Here is a 26,172-nt window from a genome sequence, read left to right on the forward strand (position 1 = left end):
AAGTTGCTCAGTATAATCCCAAAACCTCCCTGGCAACGGGAATGCACTTATTTTTTGGACACCGTGTATATGAAAGGTTCATATTAAAGCAGCTTAACAATAACAATATTTTTGAGTAGCAATCACAATAGCGATATTTTCTTTCTTTATGGGTCGTACATTCACAGCATTTAGATTCGCTGCTCTCCTATAGACATGCCAAGCTTCTTAACTATTGTCGACTGGAGTGACAACTATTGTTTTAAAATCTATTTACATACAATCCGCACGCATAGGCATGTGCATTATTAACAATTACATCAGTTCCTATCCCATGATACTACCACCAATGACCATGCGTGGAGTGCCTGTTACCTGCAAGCTCTTTCTGTCCACGGTACCCGGATATTTCGGGGTGGTTTTCACAATCTGGACAAACGAATCAGGGACATCCACAGCCACCTCCCTCCCGAGGAGGACTGGCGTTGTGTCGAAGCCAGGCGGGAGATTGTAAGACGCGTAGACCGCTTCACGTATGAGCACAGAATCCGTCCGCGCCGAGTATGAGACGCCTTCTCTACAATCTAGCAAAGAATCGTCGCCATTAGATATGAGTAGTTGGATCTTATGGTCGCTTAATGTGTGTGTAGTGTTCGATGCTACTGATCCTCTGTCGGATAGCAACTCGCATTTGGCTGTTTCTGAAGAGCCTTTCGATTTTTTGCTTCCAAAGCTAGTCCCAGATCCTTCGGAGCTCTGCGGTCCTGATAATAGTTCCATGGTGCTGTTGTTTTTATAGCTGGATCCGTCAGAGCTAGGTCCGGAGTCTACAGCGCTCTGCAGGACGGAGTGTTTGCTGCCGAAGCTGGTGCCGGAGCCCGAGGACAGCAGGAGGGTCTCGTCGTCCCTGGAGGGGCGCAGGCGTACCTGCGGCGGGCGCGGCGGGGGGTAGCGGGGCGGCGTCTTGTTGCGCGCGATGAAGCTGTCCGGAACGTCCACCGCCATCTCGCGGTGAGGACCTGGAATTAATATCGGATAGTGTTACAGTACAATCTCACTAATCCGGCACTAATGCTGAGCCGGATTACTGGAAGTTAGAGAAAATCTGCATATTATTGATGTGTTTTAGTATGTGGTAGAAATATATTTTACTAAAATACTAAATTCAAACAAAATTCTACTGTTATTGGAACATAGCCATTTATAAAGAGATTGAACGGCGAAAATGTAAGCGCACATAGTAAATTAGGAGATAGAATGATCATTTGTATGGGTATACCGGACCATCGAAGTGCCGGATTATCGAAATTTCACTGTACTTATTTATCTGGACACAATACCATGTTAAATAAACAGCATAACCTAAACGCGCCGAATTTTTTTCGGTTTCATCTAATCTTTGCTAAGTCCCCAGAATATTATCAAATAAATCCGCATCAATCTATCAGGGCTCAACAACCATTAACATTTATTAACATTAATTCCGTTTCCGAAATTTACAAGCGATGATTAATGTTCCCCGCTTATCGGGAGCACCGGCTCGTGGCGACAAATGGCCTGAGAAATGACCCGACGGCGCATTCAGACTTTACAGATCTGATATTGATATGATATGTTCTAAGTCTCTAGGTTGGTAGGTAGGTAACTAACTAACTAACATAAGCGCGAGAAAGATGCACTTGGAGTATCTGTTCATCTAATAAACATCATCATCTCAACCGAAAGACGTCCACTGCTGGACAAAGGCCACCCCCAAGGATCTTCACAGCGAACGGTCATTCGCTTCCCTTTGCATTGGGGGGTATTATTTTCCCTTTGCAAATCAAATTATTTTACTAAATATTTTAAGTACACTACCATATATAAGTTATATAAACTGAAACACACATACTCTATTAATATTCTATTAGAATACTTGTTATCCAGTAAGGGGTGATAATGGAGTGGACTAATAAGCGAGTGTGGACATTAAGGGCCACTTGCACCATTCACTAACTCGGGGTTAACCGGTTAAACCTGGAGTTGCCATGGTTACCAGTAGAATTTGACACTGGGTTAACGGTTTAACCGGTTATCCCCGGGTTAGTGGGATGGTGCAAGTGGCGCTAAGAGAGTTTGACGGGTTAGCTACTTCTACGCGGAAGAAGGAAGAAGTCGCGGACGGAAAGCAAACATTCATCAATGTCAGATTTGTGGAATCTGAACGCCGCTCCCAACCGGTGGCATAATTAGCGCACAATGTGCCCAGTGAACCGGCAAGCCACGCCCCTTCGACCATACGTGTTACGTTAGAATGTTGCAGGTCGATTCGTGGTGAGAGAACTGACAATATGTATGGTTTAGGAACTTTAGGAGGACTTGGCAATATTGTCATAGGATTCGCGGACTATTAAATATATTAAGAACGGGTCACTCACGTATCCTCACTCGCGGGTCCTCGGTACGGAGTGAAACATGTCGAGCGTTTTTCGACTTAAAATACGCGAGTGACCCGTTCTTAATATATTTAATATATCTGTGTCTCACGGAAGTTTTGTTATTGAAATCGCCTAGGCTGGGAGTCGGCATACTTTGAGAAGCAGAGCCACCGCAGTATAAATCACCAATTTTTGGGAATCTCAAAGAGCGCCAAATGTTTTTTTTTTTAAAGTGGTCTAAGAACTTTATGTTTTTGGCCGCTTTAAGAGCCGCAATAGCATCTACAAAGAGCCGCAAGCAGCTCGCGAGCCGCGGTTTGGCGACCCCTGCCCTAGGTTGTGCGAGCATACATATTTGAATGATGCAGTTCGATTCCCTGGAGCTGAGGGTGGTATTCGACATTTTCGAGGTGTTTTTGAAATTTGCTGGCTTATTTGCCAATTTTGAAATACTAATAGTAGTATAACTGTGCTCACCGGAAAATCGATTAGCTCGTTACCAATTAAATTTTCATTAAAATTTTCATTTTTTAAATCAGCTGTTGTCTGAGAGCTATCATACGAACTGAATAAATCTACTCAGACAAAAAAAAATACCCAATCATCATACCAATCTAATTTCAAGTAATTTTATTCATTACAAAATAAATTAGTAGGATTGATTTTTTTATGATAAGACTAACCACTATACTTGCCGCAAAACTAAGTGGCGAGTCAGGTCATAATGCCATCTCTTTCACTCTTGATTGGTCTTAACAAGGGTACAGGAGATAGCATTATGACCTCAGTCGCCAATTCGTATTGCGGTGAGTATAGGTTAATGTAGTCATAGAAAAACTTTAGGCAAATGGTACAACAATTAAAGATTCTTTCAAGAAGCGACTGCCGAATTTTTTGTCCCATTGTTCCGGTAAGGTCAGCCAAGGTAATGATTAGTTGACGCACAAAAAATTATAACTGAATTGTTTTTCGAGAACTAACTTGTGATGTGATGTTAGAAAACAGTGGAATAACAATGATTTATTATAGCTCAATATATGTTATAGGCGTTCCAAAATTGAAGCGCTTACCTTGTACCAATTGTACATGTTGCCTTTAGTCGCACTTTGGCAAGCGAGAAATGTGCTCGTGCAAGGAGCTCCCGCTCACCGAAAGAGACGGAGACAATGTGGAGACAAGCGGGAGGATTTGATGAATGGTGAGCTGTCTTGAATGAACTAGAAAACTACAGAAGTCTGACTAAAGCTCAAAACCGGACAAGTGCGAGTCAGACTCGCGCACGAAGAGTTCCGTGCCATTACGCAAAAAACGGCAAAAAAATCACTTGTTTTTTCCAACTCACAGCCAAGTGAGGATGCTGATTTTTTTTAGCAACTGCGCCATTTGTCTAGGGTTATGTTACACAAAGAAACATTCAAAAAAGTTCAAAAGTTTTTTTAAATAAATAAATTACCTAATTGCTTCACCCCGGAATTTCTTAACAAAAGTTAAAAAATTCATAACTCGAAAACTACGAAAAATCGGCTAAAATACATGGGATTTTGATAGCCCACGACGTGAGGAACAAAAAAAATTTGAACGTCAAGGTTTGGACCATTCTGTATACAGGGTGTATACAGAGTGTATACATGATGTATACAGAATGTATACAGAGTGTATACAAAGTATGTACAGGGTATATACTAACCGGTGTCTGCGGAGAGGGACAGCATAGTAAGCATGTCTTTGTCGTCATCCGGCGGCGGTCGTTTCTCGTCCTCGGCGCCCAGCACCACAATGCTCGAGCCCGAGCGGCGCCGCGGTCTGAAACATGTATGTTGCACGTTAAACATTTGTTGTACGTAAGTTTTTTTTTTGTATGGCTTAGAAAGATATAACCATTTCGCTGGCTCAATATTACAAAGTTCTATGTTACATTTTTAAGATAGTTGAAATTCGACCTATAATGTTCAAATTTCAGTTCGATAAAAGTGAAACATAGAACCCTGTAATATTAGGCCAGCGATTTACAGACGCCTAGTTAACATGACGCAAAAAATGGTTAAAATAGGGTATGGTGGAGAGAGTATCAAATTAAAAAAAAATAACATTTTATAATTTACACAAGCGTAAGGGCTTGTGCACAAATCACGCGAGGTTCGATGGGGAGGGGGGTCACGAATAAAATCACGAAAGATCACGTTGGGAGAGGATGGTATAAGGAAATCTCACGTGTATTTTTCTACAGTAAACGAAACTAAGAAAAAAAAACCTACCACATGAGTAGATACTTTTTCTCGGTTTCGTTAAATATAAATCTTCACTCTGCACTTCAAAATAGCGTGTCTATTTAACGAAAATAGAAAAATAAACAAGATTTCTATAGACAATACTATTTATCTTAAAATTAGGTCGAATGAAAAAAATTCAAAAAAATACACGTGAGGTTGTGTGGCGGGAGGGGGGGCAGCCAAAAACCTCACCAAATATCACCAAGGGGGAGGGGGGGTCAAAAAGTAGCCGAAAACACCTCGCGTGATTTGTGCACAACCCCTTAGTCAAACATGTCAATTGTTTATTAGACGTAAAACATTTGTTTCCAGCTAGAAGTCCAAATTATTTGTAGGTATGACTATGCTATGCAGCATAGGTATAAGAGTAGACCTATAGACTCGCTTCTAGGTCCCAGTTTGAGACGACTACTTAATACAAGTCAAAAATAAATTTAATTAGAGACTGCCTGTCTGACTTGTTAGTTTAAAAAAACCGGGCAAGTGCGAGTCGGACTCGCGCACGAAGGGTTCCGTACCACAATGCAAAAAAAATAAAACAAAAAAAAGCAAAAAAAAAACGGTCACCCATCCAAATACTGACCACTCCCGACGTTGCTTAACTTTGGTCAAAAATCACGTTTGTTGTATGGGAGCCCCATTTAAATCTTTATTTTATTCTGTTTTTAGTATTTGTTGTTATAGCGGCAACAGAAATACATCATCTGTGAAAATTTCAACTGTCTAGCTATCACGGTTCGTGAGATACAGCCTGGTGACAGACGGACGGACGGACGGACGGACTGACGGACGGACGGACGGACGGACGGACGGACGGACGGACAGCGAAGTCTTAGTAATAGGGTCCCGTTTTACCCTTTGGGTACGGAACCCTAAAAATAGCTTGTTAAAAAATGTACGGCCACTGCCGATACTACGAAATGTTCAAATCTATATACTTCAAGTAATAAACAGTAGGTATCAGACAGTAAATTCAGTGTTCTAGGCTATAACACAAATTTATTACCAATCGAAGAACACAGCAGTAGTAAGTACACTGTAGTAAAATATAGAAAAGCTGATAACACCCGACACCTACACGTAGGAAACCTGACAAATGCTACCACGGCTTGTCGCGTGCTGTTATAATTTACATGTCCGACTTATAGGACAGACTACTGACTACTATACTGCAAAACCATGGTATAATAATATACTCCGCCTGGTACTCTATTCCCGTCTTTTCTAGGTCACCTAACTGACACAAGCCTACGTCATCATGCGACAGCGCTATATGATAATATGCGATAGCGCTATATATAGCGGCCATGTTATTGTGACGTAGGCCTGTGTCACTCTGGGAATAGAAGACCATGTTTTATTAGACCATGTGCAAAACGTAATTCAAGACCAAAAAAAGCAAGACAATGTTGCCACTTTTTACTAGAGCGTCTTGTATTTATGTAAAAATAAATAAATAAAAGTACTTTTTTAAATCGTAGGAGTAAAATTATTAATAAATAAATTATCTTAGCGTGATTATTTATCAAAAGGAATTTACTATTTTACATACAAATTATTGCAGTGGCAACATTGTCTTATTTTTTTTTGGTCTTGAATTACGTTTTGTAGTTTAGAATATTTATATCTATACATATAATATACGAGTATATCTTTGTCTGTATACCCACGACACAAGCCTTCTTGAGCCTACTGTGGGACTTAAAAAAATCAAAGAGTGTTTAACTAATTAATAATTGGCCATTTTAAAGGACAGTTATTGGAAAATAACTGTTTGTGGAGGGGGAGAGGGCGATTAGTATTGATATATTAAATCTTATGGACATTAATAATAATAAGGCTAATCGAACCAAATGTGTAAATCTAAGGTATGCATGTAGTTTATTTATTTAAGTAATTAATAAGAGTAGACATAGAAAAAGAAAATAGAAACAATTTATTGTTTTTTTGTGCTTGTTATGTTTTGCAAGCATTATGAAATTAAATTCATCATTTTTTTATTGAAATTAAGATTCAAGACATAATACTAACACTTTTTAAATTACTTCTTAGATAAATAAATAAATCAGACATAATTATTTTAATCCAATAATTTAACAATTAAGACATAAATAAGTTTTTATTCAGTGACCATAAAGATTAAAGGTGGACAAACAAAATATTATACTTAGATTTAGATTCCAACATTTATCACATAAATGAAAAATATTTTTTAGTTAAAAAACTTAATTTCTTAAATCACTTAATTGCACAGTACAAACAGCAACTCTCTTAACTGTCCATGGGCCTTATGCCTTTTGTTGGCGCAACATAAGTACTCGTACGAAGACCGGTTGACGACACATGACGTCACACACATACGTCACGGCTCCCCGTTCCGCGTACCTACATTAGACTGCACCTTACAGCCGAAGCGGCTACACATATTTTATATAGATTTCCAAAAACCTAAACGTTATACCTGTATCTAGGCTATTAAGTTAATTAAAGAAGATAGTACTATCCTGGAGTTCTTCATTATTCACCGCAAGAGCTTAAATTGAGGAGTACATCGAACACCTTTTGTAATAAGGTTCACGAACTGTCAACAGTGTGGGCGATGATACGAGTAGCACAGTAAAGTTGCAGACGTTGCAGTATAACAGTTACCCAAGCAGTCTGCAATAAAGATCTCACGCAAAACCGCACGGTGAGCTGTGTCTATTCGTCAACTCGTTTTCTATGTCACCCAGTATACCTTGATCCCTACGTCTATACAGACACAGAATAACTAATAGTACTATACAGAGCCAAAGGAGAATATTTTGAAGATAGTACGTTTTGTTTCAGTTAAATATGATTGTACATTAGTTTTAATTTTTAATGACATTTTGTAATATTATGTATGATGTACCTACTTAAATGAGAAAAATAGTCCTTATTTTTTTGTCAATGTTTTTTTTTATTATTATTCAACTCTGTCGTTTCTATTTGTTGTCCGATTGATTTTGTTTAGTTTCAAGAGTCTCATACTTTATTCCCGATTCCCGACAAAGTGAAAATTGTCCCGAAAAACAGCTTCACGTTATAAAAGAATAATTTCAAATTCCGAACTGTCATCGCGTCGAGCCGCTCGCCGCCGCGATCTCAAAGAATTTATACGATTTTTATATAAAAACGTCTATGGGCAGAGCAGCTGATGTAGCGCCAATAATGTAAAATATCGTTGTTTTTAATACAATTACGAATTTGAATGTCTTTTTTTCCCCGATTTAAGTCCCAAAATCCCGAAAAATTTATATTTTTTCCCGATAATAGCGCCTTTCGATCTGGCAACCCTATATGTAGGTCATACTGAACGGTTTTTGCAATGGGAGCAATTCCGAATTAGCGAAAAACTGTCCCACAAAAATAAAACAACGTGTTGCACTCCGGGAGTGCCGGCAGAAGTGAAAACTCAATGACATTGTAACAGTTTTTCGATCAGGTCACGTGTCCGTCTTACGAATTTTCAATCTGTCGAATCTGTCGGTCACGTGACCTGACGCGTGTTTAACATTTTTTCCCCATCACAAAAAGTGCACAGCGCCGCTAAAGAAGTTTTCACTTTAAAAAATCGTAATTCAAATGGATTAAGTAGGTATATGAAATTACTTTTATTCGTGAATGCTCATTTATGCTTTATGAATAACGTCATAGGTTTGTATTTTACCTATAAAGTCAACTCGACCCCTGATGTATTCGTAATCTAAATCACTACACCTTATAAAACAAAGTCCCCCGCCGCGTCTGTCTGTGTGTATGACATGTATGTTCGCGATAAACTCAAAAACTACTGAACGGAATTGCATGCGGTTTTCACCTATCAACAGAGTGATTCTTGAGGAAGGTTTAGGTGTATAATTTGTTAAGGTTTTTGTAACGCGTGCGGAGCCGGGGCGAGTAGATAGTATATACTTGTCCGTCAGTAAATCGTACCAGTAAACGGTATCGTCTTGGGTCGTCCCATTCGTTTTTCGTCAAGTTCTTAAATTAGTCCTATTCTGCTTTCGTAACTCATTCTACATTGAAAGCCACCGACGATTGTGACGAATGTAGAATGAGTGACGAAAGCAGAATAGGACTAATTTTAGAACTTGCTGACGAAAAACGAATGGGACGACCCAAGACATACCGAGTAAACTTGATGAATAACTCCAGTATGAAACAATGCACCACCGTAACTGGAATAGAAAAGTGATTTGAAATTATAAAAGCCGTTACATAAGCCGCAGCTAGCGTGACGTCACGCGTCCGTGCGCTCGCGCAGGTAGACGTTTCCTTTCTTATCGTCTCGTGAACAGGTGTGGGGTCAAGTGGGATCTCATATGTGACGTTATCTATGAAAAGGGACCTTATTGTCGATGGCGCTTATGCCATTATTAACGATGCTCCGATATAAATACAATGCCGCGCGACTCGCGACGCTGTGCGACGTAAGCGCCATCGGCAATAAGGTCCCTTTTCATAGATAATGCCCCATATATATTGGGTCATCATTAGGACGTTTCAACTATGGTTGCGTATACATTTTTTTGGAAAATTAGAAGATTTCGATATTTGTTTGAGATATATTCATTTATTTATTATTATAAAAATTAAGCCTTAAGGGATCGAGTCGGAAACACCACGCTGCGCTCTAAAGGGGCCCACTGATTAACAGTCCGCCGGACGGTATCGGCCTGTCAGTTAGAACAAAATTTTGACAGTTCCGAACAACTGACAGGCCGATACCGTCCGGCGGACTGTTAATCAGTGGGCCCCTTAAGACTCGAATAATAGACGCAGCTCGGAAAGCGGCTAACGGCGCGATTCGGGAATGAATTAGAGATTAACTAGATACGATATAGTAAAGATATGTGACGTCCCACGGGTAAAGGTACCCTATGGCGTTTGACACTTGCGCTATAATTAACGCCGCTCCAATATTATTGCGACGCTATGCGACGTAAGCGCCAGCCGCCATAAGGTACCTTTTGCAGTGGAACGTCACATATCTTTACTATTTCGTATCTAGTGAATCTCTATTTCATTTCTCGAATCGCGGCGCCAGCCGCCATAAGGTACCTTTTGCCGTAGAACGTCACATATCTAGCGAATCTCTAATCCATTTCCCGAATCGAGCCGTCAGTTAAAACGGGACTGTGCTGGTCATGTCTGCCGAATGCCGGACGACTTGTGGGCCAAGTTAATCACAGAGTGAGAGCCCCACGAGTCTAACCGGGGAGCCGGCAGGCCTCGTCGGCGATGGCTTCTTGAGAGGCTGGCCAGATATAGCACTAAACAGAGACGAGTGGAGGAAGAGGGGGGAGGCCTTTGCCCAGCAGTGGGACACAGTGGGCTCGAGATATATTGTTGTAAGAATATGCCAACCGAAACTTATATAAATAATGTATGGAAATTGTCAAGTGTATTTCCGTAGCATATCCTATCCCGAGACATTTTTTCTTTCCAAAAGTTATAAAATAGGTAAGTAGATGATGGTAGAGGTAGTAGAGCATTAAGTTAATTATTGTCATAGTCTAATAAAACATGGTCTTCTATTCCCAGAGTGACACAGGCCTACGTCACAACAACATGGCCGCTATATATAGCGCTATCGCATATTATCATATAGCGCTGTCGCATGATGACGTAGGCTTGTGTCAGTTAGGTGACCTAGAAAAGACGGGAATGGAGTACCAGGCGGAGTATATTATTATACCATGGTTATTGTCAAAAACGAAGCCTAGAAGCTTGGTGGATTATTTGTTATTTTTTTCATGATTGTTTATACATCCATACACACACACACTCCTACTATAAGGTAGGTTAGGCATATAAGGCCCACCTTAATTCATCAGAAATAATGAGGATTTTATGAAAAACTCACTCAATAAAGATTTTTCATTTATTTAAGTTATTATACATACCTACCCCCCGGGCCTTATATGCCTTACCTACCTTACATATTATTTGTAGGTATGTACAGTCTTTTGCAGAAATATGTGAGATAACTTGACTACCCCTGCATAGAATTGTGTATGCAGGGGTGGTCAACCATCTCTGCAGCTGACTTTACATCCTCTACCTACATACTATGTTGCTGAAAATCTTTTACATAATAGGTTGTTTTAACACTATACGATATTACGTGAAATAATAAATTGTAATTGCAATGCAGAAATAAACGCAGAAAATTAGAACTAATTCGATTAGATCGGGCGAGCCTTGTGCGCATTTGAATAAAGAATAGCTAACGCCCATCCAATGAGAGCGCATTGTCAAACAAATGGCGGCTACAGCCGGCCAATAAGCTTGGGACTAGGGCGGAGTAAGGCATAAGCGGAAGCGATAGCGGGTATAGAGGTATCTTTGTAATCTTTGTTTGTCAATTAAATAGCGGAAGTCTAGCATAGCCGGCCAATAAGCCCTTACGGCCTGGCCACGACATTGCGCGACTAGCTTCGGCTAAGGCGACAACCATAGGTTGGAGCGAGACAGCGACCAGACCTTTCGTTCCCACCTATGGTTTTTCTCGCTTCGCCTTAGCCGAAGCCAGTCGCGCAATGTCGTGGCCAGGCCGTAGCTGTGGACTAGGGAGGAGAAAGGCATAAGCGCCAGTGATAGAAATACATAAAACATTTTTGTTTGACAAAATCCATCATATGTGGCCTAGATCTTACCCTATAGTGTAGTAAATGAAGCAAGTTGTTGTATGGAGACCCATGCATTAATTTCTCAGTCGATGAAATTTTGCTTGGTTATTGTATAGTATGAGCCGAAACTAACATATAAATATCCAAAAACAAAACACTTCTAAGTTAGGTATTTATACGTAAAAATACAAATCTGTTTATATATTGAACTGAGTAATTCCTCCGTCCAAATTATTTTACCAAATAAGTTATTTGTATCAGTATGTAATACTAGAAAAAAATCTAAAACTTTTGTCAAACATGACAATATTTTTTTATGATAATTTCTTTTTTTGTCGCTCATTTTCATCGAAAAATTGCTCTGTCATTTTTTTCTTCTTATATGATCTTAGAATATAATTTGGCTTAGTGGGTAAGAAAATCAAAAAAATAAATGCATACCCAAATTTATGTATTTTAGAACTATTAAAAACTGAGATTGGAAAATTTCTCAACCTGATTTCTTTTTAAATATGTACTAAGTAGTCCCGTATACACTTAAATCCAAAATATCCAAAAGAAATATCATCCCTTGTACACCCCGCTCCCTACACAATGCTCCCGATATGTTTAGTTTTTAATACGCTCGTTATTTTTTGGATGTTTTTATAGTTGAATAGAAAGACAACTGTGAACTTAATTCAGTAAATAAAATGGATAGATAAATTTTCCACAGCGAGTAAAAAGGAAATTTCTGAAAATAGTACAGTTATATGGTAATTTTTTTAGATTTTCATTTTATAGGTATAAAACTGCAATAAAATGGCATTCCAGTGAAAAAATTAGACGGAGCAATTTTCCGGTCCAAGACACGCCAAAAAAGTATATTTTATTAATATTGGTATTTCTGCTGGGATATTTTTTTTGATATTTCATATATTGTTGCAATACGTTACATGAATATGTCCGGTGAAGAAAGTTTGAACGGAGCATTTGTCCGTAAAAAGATATTAACGATTTAAGACTTTAGGTATTTACTTTAATTCTATTATTATTATTCTTTGGAAATGTATACAATACTTTTTATTTATTGATACTTTATCATACTGTAAAGTTTTTTCTGGCTGAGGAATTACTGCGGGGTCCACTACCTTTATTTACTACACTACTAGTCTTAAAGCATAAGCGATGGAGATAGTGGCCATTGCTATTTGTCAAACTAATAACGGCAAACCATCAAAGCCACCCTTCGAGCAACACGGAAAGGGAGGCGGCATTCGCACTATTTCCCCTCTGCCGAGGTACAAGATTAGCGCGTCAATCTAATCTAGCGCGGGTAATAAAACTAGTTGCACTTGGATTTTTCACTAGACCGAGTCGAGACGCGCGCGTGAACACTGCTGCACAAAAATGCCTGTTTGCTCGGTTTTTTGTTATAAAAAGAGGTCGCGGACATCAAATTTACAAAAAGAAAGTGTTACATTTCACATGTAATATTTTTTTTTACATATCATACGTTTAATTACATTCAAACACAATTATTATATTTTAGTCTCATGTAATTGTTGGATTTATCGATTTTGCTCGTTCAGTACAAATTGCGGATCGGTCGAGCGACAAATCCGACTTCTCATCTCTCAGAATACAATAACATACTTCAACGAAAATGTGTTAGTGTGCGTGTTGTGACACTTGTCACTCGTCCGTACACAAAAAGAGATCGAGGTTTGCAAGATTTGTCTTTGACGTGTGTGATTTTCTATGTATTTGTGTCGTCATTACAGATTGGATTTTGTATGTAAGTGTGTGAGAAGTGCGACTGTGTGCACCTTTCCCCCCGCGAAAAATGGCAGAAAGATTTGTACGGTGAGATATCGCTTGGGCCCCTCCCTTCCGATGTGTCGGAAGCCGGTGCCCAAGTAGCATGGAAGTGTCGGCAACATCAATATAGCAGCCAATTAAGAACTTAGAGTGATTTAAGGGACGTATAAGAGTGTCAGAAAAGATTTAAGCTGTATAAAAGGTACTTTACAGACATTATACAGCTCAAGCTGTATAAAATCATTATAAAGGATTCTGCGGAAGCATGGGGTGCTTTATCAGAATATAAAAAATCTACTATAAAACTAAAAGTGTTGTGAGAGACTACAAGCTAATTCTATCGTAAAAGCTGTATACAGGCTGTATTGTAGTAACACTTGGCACTTTTAGCTGTACAAAAGTATCTGTCAACTCCGTTTTAAAACATTAAGTGTTGTGAAACACTACAAGCTAATTTTATCGTAAAAGCTGTATACAGGCTGTATTGTAGTATCACTTGGCACTTGTAGCTGTACAAATGTATCTGTCAACCCCGTTTTAAAGCTATGTCTTATGGTGTAATCTTACTCTCCTATAAGAATAGTAGTTGTATAACTTCTGTCTGTAAGGGTATTATAAAACCAAATGAATAAATGGCAGCTATAGTACAGCTTTTTTCTGTATTACTGATAGAGTCGCTTATAACAATCTTTTGGCGTAATTTTACACTCGTATAAGTATAGTAGTGTATTGATTTCTGAAAATAAGTGTATTATAAAACTAAAGGAATATATGACAGTTACACTACAGGTTTTTTATTTGTTATGTACGGAGAACCGAAATACAGCCAAACGAATACAAGTATTCTATTATAAAGCTGTTTTAATTACAAAAGCTGTAAAAGACACTCCATTTATTACACAGCACAGCTACTAAGATTATAATGCTCTCCAACTGTCCTGTAGGCTGTTTAAAAATTGTCGCCATTTTACAATATAAAAAAAACGTATTTGTAATTATAATTAAAGAAATACTTGCAAATATTAAGCAGACTAACGCCGTGTTATGATTACCAGCTAAAATAAATGGTTTAGCCTTAGAATTAATATTTATAAATATTTTTGATACTCTAACCTTAAAAACAAACAGTAACTTTACCGATTTTTGATATTTTCCTTATGGTTTCTCTTTGTTATTTTGCAGGCGCGTAAAAATTTTGCCAGAAAAGATACACAGGTTCACAATAAATAATAATCCGCACTTACCAATAATGTAATATTCCATTCAAGTCCTGTATAATATTTACTTTTACTTTTACCATCCACTATAACACTTTATTGTCGCCATTACTATATTACGAATGAACAAGATTAAGACATTTTAGTTTCTTAAATGATTATTATTCTCTTGTAATTCTTTCTTATAACTCATTTAAAACGTATATTCTTATATCGTACTTTATAAGAGATTATCTGTAGTGTTAAGGTTTCCTGTTACACCGAAATATAGCTGTAATGTAGCTATTATGCAGCTTATGTATTGCTTATACAGCTACTCTACAGCTCTAATAACGCCAAAGGCTGTATAATTTGGGCCCTTTTTTTACTTATAAGGGCTGTATAAGCGCTTATACAGCCTTTGTACAGCCTAACTGTACAGCTTATAGTATACAAATAAACTTTAATACAGCTTATATACAGCTTGCAATGCTACTTGGGTGTTGCTCGAAGAAGCCACCCAATAAGCGCGCACGGAGAGGACTATGATCGAGATAATAATGAAAAATATTATTAAGGATAACATTAACACAGCTCACTTGTCAAAGCATACATTTTGTGAATATTGTATCAACATTTTTATACTTGGATTACTTGGTATTTTTATATTTCTTCTAAATGATATTAGGCATTTTTATATATCGACATGTTATCACGGCATAAAAAGATTCCGACTATTTTATTTTTACAAATTAGACATTTGTATACTCACCTAGTATTTTTTCCTTATAGGCCTTAGTCAACTAAAACATTTATGGGTATAAACAACGAAGGTATATATTATGTCGCGGCTTGATCTTAGAATTGATTATGTAGGTATTTCATAATGTGGTACTTAATCAATATTAATCATTTCATGACATGCCATTTTAGAATTGATCACTTCATTATAATATTAGATTTGGTTACCAAGAGTCACACACAACACACACAATACATCTTTTTCGCTATCTGGACATATAGGTATGGCACTCTACTCTAGTTAATAATGTAAAACATGGAAGATATTTCGATTAGTTTAAATTACCACGCAGTTAAAATTGTCCCCTGCACCTTATAGGTAGGTATTCTAATTTTCAGTGTGTCTGACACATTCAATACAACACAAACATTATCTTTGCTCCAACCACAAATCTGAATTTTCAGTCGCTGTGAATATGTGCCACCAAAACTAGTGATAACAATACCATTTGCACTTTTCAAATACCTACACCATTTCCCCAATCCCGTAAACGAAATAAACGCGTGTAAAGGGAGCATTGTTAAACAAACAGATGATTACGGGACCCTGTACTTGTATCCCAATAAAATGGCGGAACCGCCGGGAATATCCGACTCGTATATAGCATTTGGTGTAAGCAGTATAGGCAGTATAGCCAATAATCGCCGGGGGACTTCCTGGGGCGAGACATATATTGTGGTCCAAGTTATAGGCATTGGAGATTGTAAGATTAAGTTTTAACGGAGTAAAAATGGCGATTGTAATATTTGGATTAGTTGTCAATCCAGATGTTTGTGGTACTGTACGGCTACCGCCAATACCGAAAATCGTCAATTGCGGGCATTTTTCTCTGTCACTCTAATTACGCCTTCATTGGAGTAAAAGAGTAAGATCCCCGCAATTTGCGGATTTCGGTTTTCGCGGTAGCCCCTCTGAAAATATGACTCTAATAACATTTTTATTGACCTAGGAAGTAGGTAGGGACAATAAATAATGGTAGAATTGTTACAATATTGTTATTCTTTTTGTGTTAACTGATTCTATTTTCTGTTTTTAGACTTACTAAAGATAGAAAGAGAGAATAAATGGGGTTTGTTAGTATTTTTCAAAATGTTATCATAATTAAGTAACATTAAATAAATCAGCTTATCTGAGCATTCACCCTGTGACTACAGACAGAGATCTTCTATGACATTACTGTCGAATTCTAACTCTGATTGTTGTGATGCCGTGATTCTTCTCAGTTGTTGGTTACATCGGAAGATCAGTACTTGACTGGAAGTGGCCAGATACATGCTGAGGTGAGGCTTTTCACGTTTTCCTTGTATATGAATTGTATCTTTTGTGTTTGTGTTTAGGAATAAAAAATATTTTTATTTCTTAATAAGTATGACAATAATGACACCCATATTAAAATATTTTCCGCTCCTAATTTGTACCACAACCCAAAAGGGGAATATTCCCAATTTCAGCGCAAATAAAAATAACGCTACTAGTGTGACCACGGGGCGCGAGTCAGCGGGACACAGGACTTTCCAACAGGTTGGGGGACGTGTTGACACCCCCGCGGCGCTTTACGGCTTGCCCACGTTTGTGTTTCAAAACAAATGAATGGAGATTATTTACAAACTAGTCTCTAGAGTGTGTCCAACCAAGATAACTTTGCACCGATTTCAATAGAAGTAAGGGAGTGTCAATTTAAAAGTCGTTGAATTATACAATCAACTTCAATAGGGGGTATTACTGCAATGTCCTGCCGCCAGAGTGCAGCACTAGCTCCTCTAGTAAACCATAGAGTAAGTTATACATACTGTGCCTTAAACTGTTTTTTGACAAGTTTTCACAGACAATAAAATATGACCATTGGGGATCCTTTTAATTTACCGAAACTTTTTTGACCAAATTTCGTTTCCCAACCAAATTTTACCAACTGCACGTTTGTCAACTCAATCTTTCCCATATGAACATTTAACAAACTTAAATTCCGACAAATGATCATTTCCCAAACTATTACTTTGCAACTTTTATAAGACCAACTGTTTTTTTTCCAAATGTTTTACTTAGACTATAAATGTTCGCTCAAATTTATTTTCGTCAAATGAATCACTGGACAAAATTATTTTTTCCAAAAATATCTTTACTTAAAAAATGTTTGTTCAAACAAATGTATTGCAAAACCACTACTGGACAAATTATGTCTATCCAAAACATTAGGTTATTAAAAATGTGTTACGGCTAGGTTAGGTAAAGTGGGTGCTTAGTTTGGTTTGGGAAACTAAACAGCCCGAAAGCTGCCCAAAAAACCACTATTACCTAGGTAGGTTCGTGAGTTACCTTGTGTTCCTTAGAGCGGTTGCCAAGTCTCACTTGCTTTAAAAAAAGGGATTGTAATATGCAACAATTGTTTTTTTATTAATTAAGTCATACTTTAGAATATGTTGCGTTAGTCTAAACCACGCGAAAGCTACCAAAAGGGGGGACGGGGGGGCGAAGCCCCCGAAAGGGGGGCTCGGGGGGCGAAGCCCCCCGCATTGAAAAAACACTACAGTATTACGTATATTTCCACCTAGATAGGTTCGTTAGTTACCTTGTGTTCCTCAGAGCAGAAAATAGAAGCCCCGCGAAGCGGGGCTTCGTCGACCGGCTGCCGGGTCTCACTTACTTTAAAAAAAGGGATTGTTATCGGAGCTCCCCGCATTGTAAAAACACTACAGTATTACCTGTATTTTTACCTAGATAGGTTCGTTAGTTACCTTGTGTTCCTCAGAGCAGAAAATAGAAGCCCCGCGAAGCGAGAAGCGGGGCTTCGTCGACCGGCTGCCGAGTCTCACTTGCTTTAAAAAAGGGGATTGTAATATGCAACAATTGTTTTTTTATTAATTAAGTCATACTTTAGAATATGTTGCGTTAGACTAAACCACGCGAAAGCTACCAAAAGGGGGGCTCGGGGGGCGAAGCCCCCCGCATTGAAAAAACACTACAGTATTACGTATATTTCCACCTAGATAGGTTCGTTAGTTACCTTGTGTTCCTTAGAGCAGAAAATAGAAGCCCCGCGAAGCGGGGCTTCGTCGACCGGCTGCCGGGTCTCACTTACTTTAAAAAAAGGGATTGTTATCGGAGCCCCCCGCATTGTAAAAACACTACAGTATTACCTGTATTTTTACCTAGATAGGTTCGTTAGTTACCTTGTGTTCCTCAGAGCAGAAAATAGAAGCCCCGCGAAGCGAGAAGCGGGGCTTCGTCGACCGGCTGCCGAGTCTCACTTTTTAACGATTATTAATTAAGTCATACTTTAGAATATGTTGCGTTAGTCTAAACCACGCGAAAGCTACCAAAAGGGGGGACGGGGGGGCGAAGCCCCCCGAAAGGGGGGCTCGGGGGGCGAAGCCCCCCGCATTAAAAAACACTACAGTATTACGTATATTTCCACCTAGATAGGTTCGTTAGTTACCTTGTGTTCCTCAGAGCAGAAAATAGAAGCCCCGCGAAGCGGGGCTTCGTCGACCGGCTACCAGGTCTCACTTGCTTTATAAAAAGGGATTGTTATCGATGAAAAAAAAAACATAAATGAGCCACCCTACAGATAATAATTTTTGACATTTGTTCTGTAATATTTGCCATTACTAAATTTGGAATTATTTAAAGTATTTAATAAATAAATAACAAAATGTGAAATAATAATTGTCAAAATAAGAAAATGACAAAATACAATAGTTTGTCACGTTTAGTTTTGGTTTTTGTATTCTTTGGTAAGTACTCATTTGGAGAAATTAAAATTTGTTCAAATAAAAATTGGCAATTTCTTTTTTTGATAACTGTTACATTTGTCATGTTTTGTTATGGTTTTTGTATTCTTTGCCAACTAATACTTTCGAGTAATTAAAATTTGGTAAAATAAATGTTGCCAAAGTAAGGAAATGTCAAAATATTTTTTTGCATATCGTTCTCTTGGAAAATATTTTTTTTCGACTTGTTTAGTTGGGAAATGATTAGTTGGATTTTATATTTTTGGGATAAATTGTTTGGGATATGAAAATCTGGCAAAAATATTTCGGTAATCCATTAGTAACCCATGACATTGATGCATCAAGGCAGTTTGTTAACAAGGGCCTACCGAGAAACGCAAAAATATATTTAGTTATCTGCCTCTTTATCGCTCGAATATGCAAGAGTGATGAGAGGTTAGATAAATAAAATTTCGATTTTCTTATTTCGCGGTAGATCTCCAGATTGTGACGGATAGTGGTAGTGGCGCCTGCTACGCCCAGTTTCGCGTAGTATTCCCTATTATCATGCGTCAAATGTCATGTGCGTTCCGAAAATGTATAATTCGATACCCTGGTTCACAGTCGTACTATTTACTAATTAAGCGGAAAATTGCTTGTGCACAAATAGTACTAATTACAACATTTTTTTCTCCGTAATTAGTACGATTGTGAACTAGGATATCGAATTGATATATGGAACTAGTAAAACATATTGGTTTACCCGATTCGCCTACGCTACTAAAATGCCAGAGTTATGCACTAATAATCAAATTATTGAGTACCTGTTCAACTACACCTGGAATTCGTGTTTTTAGGGTTCCGTACCCAAAGGGTAAAAACGGGACCCTGTTACTAAGACTCCGCTGTCCGTCCGTCCGTCCGTCCGTCTGCCACCAGGCTGTATCTCATGAACCGTGATAGCTAGAGGCAGTTGAAATTTTCACAGATGATGTATTTCTGTTGCCGCTATAACAACAAATACTAAAAAGTACGGAACCCTCGGTGGGCGAGTCCGACTCGCACTTGTCCGGTTTTTACTTAAATACAAATTGAATTTCATTTGAATATAAATTTCATTACGTACTACTCTTAATTTAATTATTATTCAATTTGATTGTCTACATTTTAAACATATTCTATCAAATAAAACTGATCAGTCGGTTGGATAAAAAGCGTTATTTATCACTTATCAGCGATAGCAAATCTTAAACGACCTCCTAGCCTTGGCGATAGTGACTGCCTAGCTGTCTACGAAGCAGGAGGTCCCGGGTTCGAACCCTGGTAAGGGCATTTATTTTTGTGTTCAACAGGAATATTATCTGAAATATAGATAATATAGATGTTATCCATGTATTTGGGTATGTAGGTATTCATCTAAATAAGTATGTGTATCGTCGCCTAGTACCCATAGTAGGGTCGGTGCCCCAACTTAAGTACTCACGTTGCCATACTAATTCTATAGAAAAGTGGATACCTACTAATGCTAGGGAACCGACTGTACAAACTTTGTTAAGTTTGGGGCTAGGACGATCTATGTAAGATTGTCCTCAAAATATTTATTTATTTATAATTATTACAAAAAATCTTTATCATCCGCATGAAGTTGGCAACCCTACACGAAGTTTCCATCGTCTAAGGTGGATTAAGGGCCTCGCGACTCGCAGGCCCAATACAATTATCGTAAGCCAGCGCTAGGGCTGACAAGACTTCGTTACGGGATCTAATAACATTTCAAACGGTTTGGGCAACTTCCAGAGATTGCAGACAATTTATTTAACCAGTTATGGACAGTCATGATTTATTTTCCTCTTTTTTGGCTTTTATATTAGTGGATATCACAATAAAACTTTTTCACTAATATAACTGTCTCGTTAGGAATTGTAGTTCCAGTGAAGGCGTCCATATAGGTTTGCTTTTTATAACTTCACGACACTGAATCTTCAAGAAGAATAACTATGATTACAAATCATGCCTTCTCCAAGAAGAACTTTTAATATTCTTCCATCTTCTTGATTTACTGCTTTAACGCATTATTAACAACAAAAAATGTATGCATACCTCCTGGGATGGAGCATACTCGGATTACACGCATTTAGGACCAACTGAAAGTATTAAAATGATTTCCAGCTTGCTAGGAATGAATTCTTCGAAAAAATCGAATTTGTTCCGCCTTAAGGGGCCCCACTGATTACCAGTCCACCGGACGATATCGGCCTGTCAGTTAGAAGCAAAATTTGACAGCTCTGAACAACTGACAGGCTGATATCGTCCGGCGAAGTGGTAATCTGTGGGCCCCTTAAGAGCCAACGGGAGTGGTCATTTCTCCATACAAACGTACTTCTCGTTTTCCTCCGTGGTTTTTGAAGCTAGAGCAATGATTTTTTCAACACAGATTAATATTGTCAATATCTGTGTCGGACCGTTTTGCTTTTTTTGATATTTTTGTTTTTTAAGGCGCTAGAGCCCTTCAAAAATGGCCAATATGGCCTAATTGACTATGCCGCAATGAGAGGCGTGGCATTCAAAACTGATATCAATTAGCCAAAAAAGCAAAACGGTCCGACACAGATAATTTCATAATCATTTAGATTTCCAAATTTGGTTACGACTGGTTAAGTTTTGGAGGAGGAAACAGAGGAGTACGAAACCTCGATTTTTGAGATTTTTACGCAGGATTTTTCGCCTTGTCCTTATCGCACTACTTTTAGGTGCCGCTTCGGTTAGCGAGACGGGTATATTTACCTAAAATATTTAAAACTCAGCTCCTGTTTCGTCTATGCGATTATCTAAGACTTGTGGAACTATATGTACAGTTTGTACCGACAAGGCACGACATGACATGACAGACGGAGACCCCGTGAAAGTCATAGAAAGTTAATACTCATTCAATAGTAGGTATTTATTTTACGACTTCGTAATCGTTGTGTACTTGTGAATGATCATTATGGCTGATCATTGCTTGTGTTTATTCAATCAGAAAGGCAGCCTTCTTATAATGAATGGTTAAGAAGTTTAATTTAAACCAGGGATTGAATAACATTTTTCAAACAAATTAACCGATATTCCAATTCGGTATCTCGGTTGTTACCGTAATACCATTTTAGAATCGAAAACAAATATTGAGAAATTAGGGGATATTTTTATAATTATAATGGTAACGATTCTTGATTTAAACTGTAGTAAGTATATTATTTCAGGATGCCTTTTTTTAGTATGAAATTTACGTTTGTACTGCCTAGCAATCATTTATATTTAGGCAACCGAAGCTATATTGATTATATTTATATATATGTACTACATTAAAAAACTATATTACATATAAATTTACGTACTTACCTATAGTACCTACCTATAGAATTTTTACAATACATATTTTTCAGTCAGTAACAAAGGCGTTCCTAAGTAAATCTCCATAACAACGGTTAAATCCTTTTCTAATTTTTAAATTCAAAAACGTTCGAACGATCGCATCGAACAAATGAAAAGCGGTTAAGCGGTCCGCAAACCGCAAATTTATGAACTATCGATGGATTTGTCCCCATTCAATTGTTCCGGGTGAATGGAACGAATGAAAACATTTCCTGCTAGAGAGGAACGAATTAAATGCATTCAATTTTTAGGTGGGAAACCACTAACCACTTTTTCATTTTAATAACCGGACTGACTGGTCTATTTTTAACCGACTTCAATTTCATAGAAGGAGGAGGTTCTGTATTCGGTTGTAGCTATTTTTTTTTTTTCTATGTACGTTCACCGAATACTCCGACATCCGTAGTCCGATTTGAGTAATTCTTTTTTTGTTTGAAAGGAGCTACCTCCGAGTTGGTCCCATTTTAATTTGGTTCTGTTCTGATGATGGGATCCATGAGGAATTGAGGGAACTCCTCAATTTTTAAAGGCACATGCATGGTGTTTTGGGCATTTTCTTAAGCAACTCGAGCATTTTCTCTCGAAAACCACTTATTTGATGAAGTAGACCTGATGATGATGATTATTTTGATGATAATGATGATGATTTCTTTAAATGTAAATATGTTCAGCGATTACTCTGGCACCTGTGATCCGATTTGAGTAATTCTTTTTTTGTTTGGAAGAAGTTACCTCCAAGGTGTTTCCGTATTATTTTTGGTTCTGGTCTGATGATGGAATCCATGAGGAATTGAGGGAACTCCTCAATTTTTAAAGGCACGTGTTAAGTGATTTCGGGGTTTTCTAAAGTAACTCGAGCATTTGCTTCCGAAAACCACCAATTTGATGTACTGCAACTGTAGCCTTACCACGAGTTTGACATTGACATATTCGCTAACGTCTTAGGCATCTAAATGTAACTTTTTATGCATCTCGCTCACACTAAGGTTAGTACGAGCGAGATGCATAGAAAGTAAGTTACACACATGCTAGCGAATATATCAATGTCAAACTCGTGGTAAGCTGGTAAGGCTACTGATCGGGGGTTAGGGTTAGGAGTTAAGGGGTCAGAGATTAACGGGTCGGGGAATGGCGGTTGAAGGGTTGCTGGTTCAGGATCGAGGGGTTCGTGGATCAGGGGTTGATGTGCTGTGAGGTTGAGTGATCGGGGGGCTGAGGGATTGGGTCAGCGGCGGGGCGGGCGGATGGATTTAGTTGACAGGAATTATAATTTCCCAGACGGACTCGAGACAATTCCTGGTTCAGGGTCGAGGGGTTCCTGGATCAGGGGTTGATGCGCTGTGAGGTTGAGTGATCGGGGCGTTGAGGGATTGGGCCAGTGGCGGGGCGGAGGATGGATTTAGTGTAGTAGTGACAGGAATTATAATTTCCCAGACGGACTCGAGAAAATTCCTGATTACATACATATTTATTAAAGTAATAGGTACACGAATTTAGTGTTAAACATGATCTTGTTTTTCATTCATGCGTCGCGCTCTTAACAATGCGTTAAAACTAAAAATGGTAAAATAAAAACTTTTTACAAAAAAAAGCAAACCGACTTCAAAAAGGATGAAATAAAATATTATCCTTTTTGAAGTCTATGCGTTACCAACTGATATGTTTGAAGTCGGTGCCAAGCCAAGTAGTAACAATACCAGTCAAAATAATCAGCTTTATAGCTATAAATCCCATTAGAACTGCACTAATAACTATTACAAATGTGTACGTAATTTTGTCTGCCTCTTTGTCGCCTTTTCATGGCTAAACAACTGAACCGCTTTAGGTGAAATTTGGCAAGAAGGTAAATTTCTTAAATTGTTTTATATTTTGAAATGTAGTCCTCTGGATAAGGGACGGGAAATTACTCAGTCCCAATCTCACACTTGCGTGCTATAGACTGTTCGAGCATTAGTAAGAAATGCTCTTTAAAAAAACCGACGAAAAAAAAATGCATTGGATTTCCACTAATGTGCCGACAAACATGGTACAGACTGCGCCAAGAAGGTTTGATCGTGTGTTCTGAGGTGTGTTCTTAGATACAATCGACGTCAAAGATATATTTACACTTTTGCACCTTACTCCTTTGTAATAAGGCGAAAAGTGTAAACATATTTTTAACGTCGACTGTACCTACAGAAAGTACGTTCATTGTCGTCGTGTAAGGCAATCCAACGTAGGTACATCCTTATCGAATCGCACCAAAATCATGGTATGCTTCAAAATTTGGCTTGGCACCGACTTCAAACATATCAGTTGGTAACGCATAGACTTCAAAAAGGATAATATTTTATTTCATCCTTTTTGAAGTCGGTTTGCTTTTTTTTGTAAAAAGTTTTTATTACCTATATGTTAACGCATCCAACAGCTTCTACATGTTGTTGGATGCGTTATCAAGCCTAAGTTGAAGGGTAAGAAATAAGGAAATAAGACCCTATTCTATATAGTAGGTTAGGTATGTATATCTTTAAAAAGATTTTATATTTTAACCATAATTTACGAGCCGAATACGTAAGTGTAGTAAAGTGTAGTTTCTGAACAAATTTTACTATGGGGCGAAAACCAAAATCGTAAGATGGTCTGCCACATAAAATACAATGGTACTAAAATGGTAAGTACCAGAGTTGGGCAAAAATTAACTTAAATAAGAATAAGAATAAAAATAGAAATTTTATTCTTATTGAAATGGATTTGAATTAGAATAATTCTTGCACTAGTTATTTTAGAATAAAATTAAGGTAAATAAATCATGTGACTTTTATTTTAAATGCGGAATAAAAAACAGAATAATTATTCTAGAAGTGGGACTATTCTAAATAAGGTTTTATTCAATTAAAATGTTATTTAGAATTAAGTTAATTTTTGTAGTACAATCGGTTATATTTTGTAAGTTGATTTTCACCCTTCTATTTAAAACTTAGAGGATATAACCAACGGAGACGCCATGTCTAAAATTTTCGGTACAAAATAGTCTGCCGTTTTTTGCGGGGGAGGGGCACATCAAATGTATAGGTACGTCATGTCAGATAAACGTCAGTCCATACATATGGTTGACATGTGGTTGACCATTGGCCGCCTATTTTCGACAGAGGGGAACGCCTGTTAATGGCGGCTCCATTGTTAATTACTCCGAGATTTAAAAGTCGGATTGAATTGATATTTGTTACTTTAGTTTAGGTACAGTACACATTGAAGAGTTCCGCTATACACTATCTAGTTCTATCATCCGATCAGGGTGCTTAGCCAATATGCCAACGTTAACGCTCCGTAGAGTTGCGTATAGTCTCTTTCTATCACTCTTACATATATATTAGTGCGATAGAGAGACAGATAGCGTTTCATTGTCGTAGCACAAACGATTGCCATGTTGGCTACGCACCCAAGGTGTCTAGCCAAGATGACAATTTTTCTTTTTAATTTAATAACCAAATAATTAGGTAAATTTAGCTGTTCTGGGGGCCTAGCCAAGATGCCAATCGCTTGTGCTCCGACAACGAAGCACTTTCTGTCTCTATCACTCTTACATATTAGTGCGATAGAGAGACAGAGATAGCGTTTCGTTCTCGTAGCGCAAACGATTCGCATATTGGCTACGCACTCAAGGTGCCTAGCCAAGATGACAATTTTTGTTTTTAATAACCAAATCTTTGGGTACAATTTAGCTGTTCTAGGGGCCTAGCCAATATGCCAATAGTTTGCGCTCCAACAACGAAGGGCTTTCTGTCTCTATCACTCTTACAACTCACGTAATTAATGGATGACCCCTAACACTATAGAAAAAAAATTGTCTACAGAGTGTATTTTTTTAGCTTAGGTGATACAAGATATACCTATTATACGCGACTTCGTTACTGAAAACTACTTTTATTGTAAGAGCAACGCTGAAATCGCAAAA

At 38.0% G+C, this 26,172-nt stretch overlaps 1 protein-coding gene across 5 annotated transcripts in view; it reads right to left on the reverse strand.

Annotated features, from left to right (window-relative positions):
* Window positions 1-26,172, reverse strand: part of LOC134797040 (protein PALS1) — a 222,126-nt gene that overhangs the window by 113,422 nt on the left and 82,532 nt on the right. For 4 of the 5 annotated variants that reach the window (XM_063769250.1, XM_063769252.1, XM_063769251.1 and 1 more), the window contains 2 exons: window positions 4,084-4,199; window positions 355-998 (listed from right to left, as the gene is read on the reverse strand). In XM_063769250.1, the coding sequence (XP_063625320.1) occupies window positions 355-998; window positions 4,084-4,199 (760 nt within the window). The remainder of the gene's footprint in view (window positions 1-354; window positions 999-4,083; window positions 4,200-26,172) is intronic. The other variant, XM_063769254.1, reaches the window with a different exon arrangement.

This window comes from Cydia splendana, chromosome 14, assembly GCF_910591565.1.
Source record: "Cydia splendana chromosome 14, ilCydSple1.2, whole genome shotgun sequence".
NCBI lineage: Eukaryota > Metazoa > Arthropoda > Insecta > Lepidoptera > Tortricidae > Cydia > Cydia splendana.